The sequence below is a fragment of the Saccopteryx bilineata genome, chromosome 4, assembly GCF_036850765.1.
Source record: "Saccopteryx bilineata isolate mSacBil1 chromosome 4, mSacBil1_pri_phased_curated, whole genome shotgun sequence".
In the NCBI taxonomy this organism is placed as follows: Eukaryota; Metazoa; Chordata; class Mammalia; order Chiroptera; family Emballonuridae; genus Saccopteryx; species Saccopteryx bilineata.
The window spans coordinates 189,560,277-189,570,000 of record NC_089493.1 but is presented as its reverse complement, the minus strand read 5'-3'; the positions used below and the strand labels follow the sequence as shown (position 1 = coordinate 189,570,000).

The window sequence follows — 9,724 nt, the reverse complement described above, 5'->3', positions numbered from 1 at the left end:
GTGGCGATTAGACAGTACACAAGGGGAATGCAGAAGAGCCCAGCTGAAGAGCGAAGTATGGAACGTACATGGTGGTTAGGACTCTGGCTTGCAGCCAGACAGCCTGGGTGTGTCAGGCTGGAGCGCTGTCTGCCTTTATCTAACGCCACTCCCTGGAGTGACCTGTGACTTGGCCAAGTATACGAAGTGCCCCTCAGTTCCAAGGGCCACTTTACCAGCTCCTTGCAATTCCACAGCTCTCCCTGCCCCCTCCACCCCCAGTGACGAGGAAGCATGTGTGGACAGGGTTGGAGAGCCAGGGCCTTTAGTGATTAGAGTAAGCACAGGCTGTTCCTTGTTGGGCCCCCTTCACCTGCTGTGGTCAAGATTGGGGATGTGAAGATTTGGGGATTGTTACTGCAGCAAAACCCAATCTGGCCTCACTGATACACCTGGATATTGTTTATGCCATTTAAAAATTTTATTTATGAGCCCTGGCTGGTTTGCTCAGTGGTAGAGCATCAGCCTGGCGTGCAGGAGTCCCGGGTTTGATTCCCGGCCAGGGCACACAGGAGAAGCGCCCATTTGCTTCTCCACCCCTCCCCCTCTCCTTCCTCTCTGTCTCTCTCTTCCCCTCCTGCAGCCAAGGCTCCATTGGAGCAAAGTTAGCCCGGCGCTGAGGATGGCTCTATGGCCTCTGCCTCAGGCGCTAAAATGGCTCTGGTTGCAAAAGAACAACACCCCAGATGGGCAGAACATCGCCCCCTGGTGGGCGTGCCGGGTGGATCCCGGTGGGCGCATGCGGGAGTCTGACTGCCTCCCTGTTTCCAGCTTTAGAAAAATACAAAAAAAAAAAAGAAAAGAAAAGAAAGAAAAAAATATTATTTATGCCGTTTAATAGGAAAACGAAAGAAAAACAACCCACAAAGAAAACATCCATAGGTAACACCGAACACACAGTCTTGGGCAGGTCTCAGGGACGAGCAGCTAATACCGAACGCACAGTCTTGGGCAGGTCTCAGGGACGAGCAGCTAATACCGAACGCACAGTCTTGGGCAGGTCTCAGGGATGAGCGGCTAATACCGAACGCACAGTCTTGGGCAGGTCTCAGGGATGAGCGGCTAATACCGAACACACAGTCTTGGGCAGGTCTCAGGGATGAGCGGCTAATACCGAACACACAGTCTTGGGCAGGTCTCAGGGATGAGCGGCTAATACCGAACACACAGTCTTGGGCAGGTCTCAGGGATGAGCGGCTAATACCAAACGCACAGTCTTGGGCAGGTCTCAGGGATGAGCAGCTAATACCAAACGCACAGTCTTGGGCAGGTCTCAGGGACGAGCGGCGAATACCGAACACACAGTCTTGGGCAGGTCTCAGGTCTCAGGGATGAGCAGCTAATACCGAACACACAGTCTTGGGCAGGTCTCAGGTCTCAGGGATGAGCAGCTAACACCGAACACACAGTCTTGGGCAGGTCTCAGGGACGAGCAGCTGGTGCTACTTGCTGGTGCTCTTGGGAAGGGGCCTGTAGACCCCGACCACCACGGCGTGGTCCCTCTCGTAGGGCTCCAGCGTCAGCTGCTCCTGCGGCTTTAGGTTCTCCTGCTGCAGCTTCCTCACCTCAGAAGCAAACACGGCCTCTGCGGACGCGGTCGAGTCGATGCAGTTGGCCTTGATGGAGATGAGAAAATGGCCGCCGTTGCGCAGGAAGGTGTGGGCGTTCAGAGCCACGATGCGGGACTGGTCCGGCTGGGCCACGTCGGCGAAGATCACGTCCACCATCCCGACGAGCATGCGGTACTTGAGCGGGTGCCGGGCATCTTCCAGGATCGGAATGATGTTGGTTCGCTGCTTGGCCACGTTGACCAGGTCGCGGCCGGCGCGGTGGGAGAACTCGACCGCGTAGACCAAGCCTTCGGGGCCGATGATGTCGGAGACGTGGGAGACCGTGGTCCCCGAGGCGGCGCCCAGGTACAGCACTCTGGATTTGGGCTTGATGTGGATCTGGTCGACCCCGCCCAGGATGGCGGCGGCCAGCTTGGAGCGGAAGGGGTTCCAGATGCGGTACTCCACCTTCACGCCACCCTCAGGCACCGTGACGCGCCGCTCGCCGTACACCGACTGGCCCGGCACCATGTTCAGCGTGACCAGCGCGTCCTCCGCCCCGCGGTAGATGAAGACGCCCTCGTGCCTGTGCGGCTCCACCGACACCGCGTAGCCCTTCCTGCGGCGGTTTTTGTTCCTGGCCATGCCGCCGCGCCGCGACCCGCCGCCGCCACCGCCGCCGCCGCCGCCGCCGCCGCCACGGCCACGGCCCCGGCCCCTGTTGTCCCCGCTGCCACTGCGCCCCCGGCCCCGGTTGCCTCCGAAGCCACGCGTCCACGACCCGAAGTCGCCCCTGCCTCCCGAGCCGCCGCCGCCATCCCCTCCGCCTCCCTTGGAGCCGCCTCGCCCTCCGCCCCAGCGGCTGCCCCCGCCGCCCCCGCCACTCCCGCGGACCCCGGACCTGCCCCCTCGCGAGCTCGCCATTGATTTCATGGCACGCCCTGGGCGGCTGGCGGCGGCTGGCAGTGGCGCTGGTCAGAACCAGCTTTGCCGCAGTCCCTGCGCCTCGAGAGTCACGCTTTCACGCAGTGACTGCCGTGATTGCATCACACCCGCTTTGGCGACCCTGAAGCCCCGGAAGCCCCTTTTCCCTAACCGCGCGCAGACGCAGGCTGCTCACCCCTCCGCTCCCCCATCTCCTGCTTTCTCCGGGGATCCTGGGACTCAGGGGAGTGGGTGTCTCCTCCGCAGGACAGGAGGAGACGAGCATGGGCTTCAGTCCTTGCTTTGCTTCTCGCTTCCTGTGTGGTCTCAGGAGGCTTACCTGACCTGACCCTCTCTGCTGATCTGGTTTGAACTTGAGCAAGTTTCTTGAGCTATCTGCTTCTCTTCATCCCACCTGCAAAACAGAACCTGCCTCAAAGGTTGGTCTTAAAGCACCACATACACTTACCCTGGCACATGCTATGTGCTTTTATAAGCGTTATCTCTATTTTCTTTAATGTATTTCTTTTGGTCAGTCTTTTTATTGAGGTATAGTTTACATACCACAAAAGTGCTTTTTTTTAATTTTAGAGAATAAAATTTAATGGGGTGACATTGATCAATACGAGTACATAGCTTTCAGGTAAACACTTCCAGAGCATTTGAACCGCGGATTGTGCTGTGTGCACACCACCCAAAGTCAGGTCATTGTCTGTCACTGCACATTTGTCCCTTGTGTTGTTTTAAATAAACATATTGCTGTTAGAGCTTTTGCCCCATGAGCATGGCTCTAGCACTCTTATTCAAGGTTGGTGGGATTGCAGTTTGGTACACATACTCGAAAAAGCACACACAATGAAACTAAAATTCCACTTAGTAACTTTGAAAATTTTATTCTAAAGGGATGACTGCTGCCATGACTACTGATGGTAGTACTAGAGCAAGGACGATGATGGCGGGTAGTGGTGACGACCACGGTTGTCATGGAAGTGGTGGTGGAGCCGAGATGAAGCAGCCTAGTCCAAGAGATAGACATACTTAGGAGTTAAATTTCCAGGACTTTCTGACAGACTGGATACAGGAAGTCAGCGAGGACAATTCCAAGCCTGGGACTGCCAGGAAGAGGGGGTCCCCTGCTGTGGATAGCTGGCTGCAGCCCTGACTGCCCTCTGTCAGCTCTGCTCTTCCCATCAACTGTGCTGCGTCCCAGAACTTGCTCTGGGAACACGGGGCAGTAAGAAACGATTCTTCGGCGTGAATAAGTCAGAGCCCTAAATCCTATAATATGCCGCAGCCAGGACAAAAATCTCATGTTTGCCTGACCTGTGGTGGAGCAGTGGATAAAGTGTCGACCTGGAACGCCGAGGTTGCCGGTTCAAAACCCTGGGCTTGCCTGGTCAAGGCACATATGGGAGTTGATGCTTCCTGCTCCTCCCTTCTCTCTCTCTCTCTCTCTCCTCTCTAAAATGAATAAATTAATAAGTCTTTAAAAAAAAACAAAAAAAATCTCATGTTCTGAATTCTAGTTTATCCTTCAAAAATCCGCTTTCAGACTGCAGTATCTTTTGAGTATATAAAAAGAACCACCGGAGGTACCAAGGACAGCAAACATGCCAACACAGAAGCTGCGCATTTGATCAGCACCACGGACAGTGACACCAACCCGGCTGTTTTAGCTACTAGACCTGGCGTTGGGGCCCATGCAAGAGCTGGGGAAGGTGTAACTGCAGGACCACCCTGTTAGAGGGCTTCAAAATGTAGCTAGCTGGTGTGTGCACGCTACAAATTAATGTATATAATCCCCATAAAAATACAGTGAGTCTAACTGGGCTCTCCTTCAATCCATTACATCTTTTGCAAGCACTGTCTATGCTATACCTGTCGTGAAACAGCTGGCCAATTTAGAAATGCAGAGCATGCCAATACAAAGCAAAAATTTATTTATGATCTCAGGTACTTTCATTAACTTCAATAAAATTTCTATGACTCAACTGAATATTACTTAACCAACTTTCTAGGATAGAAATTTGCTGGCCATGTGGGCTGACACTGACCAAGAAGCAATGTCAAAGGCTGACAGGAAAAACAAACATGAAATTGCTTCTGATACAAATGAACTTTACGTTCTCTCCCAGATACCCTTCATGCCCTGTCTAAATCCTGTGAGAATTAATTGTTCAATGGTGGTGGGGGGGTTGGGGCAAAGGACTCCTTTACCCCGTCACACTCAGTGTATTTCTCTATGACCTCATTTGTGCCACTGGTTTGCTCTGCTCGGCTGCTTTCTATGTATGTGAGTCAACAGGGAACCCCCAAGTATAGGCACAAGGATGGAAAGGACTTATTTGGGCTAGGGTGGACCTCAGACTCCTCTTTGACCCCAGGAAACTCCAAACAACCCCTTCGTGGCCTCTAGAAATTCCTTTTGCCAGTGGGGTCCAATCAGAGCCTGACAGCTTTCCTGAAACCACCCATGACCCCTTGTTAGCCCTAAGTCACTACTGACCGCACTCCAGCTTCCTTTAGAACTTCACTTTGGCCTGTCGACTCTTAAGAGTTTCTATGAAGATAGGGAAAATCAAAGGCTTCCAGAAATAATTAGAATAAAGTTGACCCCTCCTCTTAATTCTGTTCCCATTGAAAAGTTCTCCTAGGCCCTGGCCGGTTGGCTCAGTGGTGGAGCGTCGGCCTGGCGTGCAGAAGTCCAGGGTTTGATTCCCGGCCAGGGCACACAGAAGAAGCGCCCATCTGCTTCTCCACCCCTCTCCCTCTCCTTCCTCTCTCTCTCTCTCTTCCCCTCCCGCAGCGAGGCTCCATTGGAGCAAAGATGGCCCGGGCGCTGGGGATGGCTCCTTGGCCTCTGCCCCAGGCGCTAGAGTGGCTCTGATCGCAACAGTGACGCCCTGGAAGGGCAGAGCATTGCCCCCTGGTGGGCGTGCCGGGTGGATCCCAGTCAGGCGCATGCGGGAGTCTGTCTGACTGTCTCTCCCCGTTTCCAGCTTCAGAAAAATACAAAAAAAAAAAAAAAAAAGTTCTCCTAGATCAGTGGTTCTCAACCTCTCTAATGCCATGACCCCGCAATACAGTTCCTCATGTTGCAGTGACCCCAAACCAAAAAATAATTTTGGTGGCTACTTCATAACTGTAATTTAGCTACAGTTATGATTCGGAATGTATATACCTGATATTATGTATTTTCCGATGGCTTTAGGCGACCCCGCTGGGGTCGCAACCCACAGGTTAAGAACCGCTGTCCTTGGCCTGACCTGTGGTGGCGCAGTGGATAAAGCGTCGACCTGGAAATGCTGAAGTCGCCGGTTCGAAACCCTGGGCTTGCTTGGTCAAGGCACATATGGGAGTTGATGCTTCCAGCTCCTCCCCCCTTCTCTCTCTCTCTCTCTGTCTCTCTCTCTCATCTCTAAAAAATGAATAAAATTAAAAAAAAAAAAAAAAAAAAAAAAGAACCGCTGTCCTAGATGTTAGAAGACTGGAAGTCATTTTAATAAAAATGAAAATTGATTTTTACTTTTCCAGCTTTGCTGAGGTAAAAATTAACATGCAACATTGTGTAAATTTAGGGTGTACACGATTTGATATGTGCATAGACAGTATTACAAAATACCATAATAAAGTTTGTTAATACATCCATCCCTTCACATATTTTGTGTATGCGGTGAGAACTTTTAAAGTCTACTCTCTTAGCAACTTTTAAATATACAGTCCACTATTCTTAACGGTAGTCACCACGCTGTACATTACATCCCCAGACCCATTCATCTGTAACTGGAAGTCTGTACCTTTCTACTACCACACCCTGCCTCTGGCAGCCACCAATCTGTGTCTGAGTACGGTTTTTTAGATCCAGAGAAGCATAATCATACAGTATTTATCTTTCTCTCTGACTTATTTCACTTAGCAGAATGCCTTCAAGTTCATCCATGTTGTCACAAAGGACAGGACATCCTTTTTTATGGCTAAGTAGTATTCCATTACATATGCATCCATGCTGTTATATATATACACATACATAATATGTAGATTGTTTCCGTATCTTGGCTATGATAAATAACGCTGCAATGAATACGGAGGTACAGATCTCTGAGATAGGGATTCTATTCCCTTTGGGTATCTATCCAGAGTAGAACGGCTGGACTATCAGGTAGTCCTATCATTAAGTTTTGAGGAATCACCACGCTGTTTTTCAAAGTGTTTCAATTAACCTTTCCAACCGTGAATAAGGGTTCTATTCTCTCCACATCTCTAGTTTCTAGTTTTTTTCATTATGGACCATATTTTCTTTCTCTGCCTCAAAATTTTTGTTATTGAAAACTGGATATTTTGAATATTTTAGTGTGGCATCTCGGGATTTCAGGTTCTCCTACCGCTTCAGGGACTGTTACTGTTGCTTGTAGTTGTTTGGTGACTTTCATCTACACAGCCCTGGACATGCGCATGACTTTCTAGATACTGTACCCAGAAAATGTCAGAACTTCAAAAGTCCTTATTCCTCCAAAGCATCTCATTCCCCAGCCTTTCTTCCCAAGTTCTGTAGTTAAGTCTTTTGTTTTCACCAAATGTTATCCGCTGCCCCAGACAGCAGCAACTAACATATTTGCCTGCAAATGTTTTAGAGGAATGCCTTCTAGGAAACCATATTTGTACTGGAGGAGTTGTAAGTTAGGTAAAACAAAGGCAACCCTTCGAGCTGGCACACCAAGGAGCTGCCACAGCCCAAAAGAAACAATCCCTTGACAATCAGCTCCCCTGTACTCACTGCAGTACTGGGATACTCACGGGGAATGTGGCCTTATCTTCAAAGCCACTGCTGAGCTGGGAGAGGGAAATAAGACCAGGCAAGTTAAAATGCCACAGAGCTCTCCATTCTCACCAAGATTCCCACTGTTTCCTCTCGATCATGTTTCCCTGGTTACTGAAAGCTTTTAGTTTCCAGAGTTCTGAAAAATTTTGATTATGACAGGTTTTGCTAGTTTTCTATTCCTTTTATGGAGGGCCAGACCTCTGACATTCCTTTACTCTCCATTTTTTTCCTGAAGTTTGTATATGAAAGATTTAAAGAACTATCCAAAAAACTGCAGATATCACATATGTTCAAGTGCACATGAAGCATTTATAGAAACTGAACAACTGCTGGGTTGTAAAGCAAGTCTCAACGATTTCACAGACTTGAAACAATACATTTTAGATAGGAATGTGTTATTTTCCAACAATAAAGGAATTAAGATATAACAATTAAAAAGACAATTAGAGGCCCTGGCCGGTTGGCTCAGCGGTAGAGCGTCGGCCTAGCGTGCGGAGGACCCGGGTTCGATTCCCAGCCAGGGCACATAGGAGAAGTGCCCATTTGCTTCTCCACCCCTCCGCCGCGCCTTCCTCTCTGTCTCTCTCTTCCCCTCCCGCAGCCAAGGCTCCATTGGAGCAAAGATGGCCCGGGCGCTGGGGATGGCTCTGTGGCCTCTGCCCCAGGCGCTAGAGTGGCTCTGGTCGCAACATGGCGACACCCAGGAGGGTCGCAACATGGCGACGCCCAGGATGGGCAGAGCATCGCCCCCTGGTGGACAGAGCGTCGCCCCTGGTGGGCGTGCCGGGTGGATCCCGGTTGGGCGCATGCGGGAGTCTGTCTGACTGTCTCTCCCTGTTTCCAGCTTCAGAAAAATGCAAAAAAAAAAAAAAAAAAAAAAAAAGGACAATTAGAATCTGGCAGCCGGCCAGTTACTAAAGTGCATGTCAGAATTATAGGATGTCAGGGTTGTAAGGCAGGGACATTAGACATGTTCTAGTCTGCCCCTCCCCTGTCCCACCCCTTTTCCAGGAGAGTGAGGGTCAGAGGTCACACAGGGAGCTGTTGGCCAAGCTCGGTCTTTATCGTATCCCAGGATTCTCAACCCAATGCTTGGACACAAGCTGCTTCAAGCCCTCCCTTGTCCACTGAGGTCTGTCTGCTACTAGTCACTCTCTCCCCAATCAGATCCTTCCCCCGAGCTTGCTTTTCTGAGTTTTTGTGTCCCCCAAAGACTAACATATTAAAGAGACCAACCAATCAGGTTCTGATATTACCTATGTTACCGATGGTATTTGTATTTCCATACTTTCTAGTAACACATCTTAAAGATGAACTAATCAGATGCAGTTACTGTCTCAGGAAGCTGAGACCAATCTGTCAGTATATGAACTATGTAACTATAACCTTTGGTGAGTTTAACACTCCCATGGAGTTTCGTTATTTCCTTCTATTTCTCATTGAATGCCGTTTCTTACCCATAGCGTTTCCTGGATCTTCTGACCACGGACTGGACAGGACAAGCAGGCTGCCTCTGCAGTCAGAGCCTAGAAGACACTGCATAGCCTCCCCCATTTCTCGGAGGTGCTGTGATCTGATATGGACACGTCAAACTTTTACATACCTGTTTGTTTGTAACTGGTCCCCACTGTTACAGCTCATGAAAGATCATCTCTAAGGTTCCTTTGAGCTTGGAGGCCCTTGGAAACAGCACGGAGCAATACCATTCATGTTTGTTAAGCACTGTTTCTTCAAGTATCTTGTTAGCTTCTCCATGTGATTCCCATTTCAGCGTTGTGTTGGCAGTTTACAGTAACTACCACCCCAACCATCACTACTAGCACCCCCTTCCGCTGACCCCCTCAGTGTCATAAAGAAATGTCTACCTGTCTTGCTAGCAGAACTCATCATGGAGTGAATTAATAGACCAAGCTCACGGAATGCATCTTGATTGCTCTAAGCAAGTCATTGGCAATCTTATTCTTCTTTACGTAGATATTCCAGTTTTCCCAGCTTCCCTTGCAACTAGGATTGGCATACGACTAATGAGATGTTGAGTTAATCTGGAACTTCAGGAAATGTGTGGGCTTGCCACTTCCCCTGAGCCCAGACCTGCTCTGCTGCCAGAACCACCTTGTGCTAAATAGAAAGAGCTTAACTTTGGGAGTCAGATATACAGGGAGATGAATCTCAGTCTTGTTCCTAAGCAATCAGGGCAAATTCTTCACTTCTGCGGAACCTCAGCTCTGTCACTTGTTAAATAGGGGTAAGTGTCTACATTAGGACAATGGAGTAAGGAATAAATGGGACAATAAAGGTGTGAAAAGGTCATGGGGCCTACGGTAGCATCCAATCAATGGGATTTCTTATCTAATTAAAATGACTGAATACACCCCTGCCCACGCCGATAAAC

General features: G+C 49.7%; 1 protein-coding gene across 1 annotated transcript; it reads right to left on the bottom strand.

Annotated features, from left to right (window-relative positions):
- Positions 1–858: 858 nt before the first annotated feature.
- Positions 859–9,685, bottom strand: FBLL1 (fibrillarin like 1). Its single transcript, XM_066273221.1, has 3 exons — positions 8,790–9,685; positions 7,308–7,343; positions 859–2,928 (listed from the first exon to the last, which is right to left on the bottom strand). The coding sequence occupies exon 3, from the start codon at positions 2,520–2,522 to the stop codon at positions 1,482–1,484; it is 1,041 nt and encodes a 346-aa protein (XP_066129318.1). The 5' UTR covers positions 2,523–2,928; positions 7,308–7,343; positions 8,790–9,685; the 3' UTR covers positions 859–1,481.
- Between the last annotated feature and the right edge of the window lie 39 nt (positions 9,686–9,724).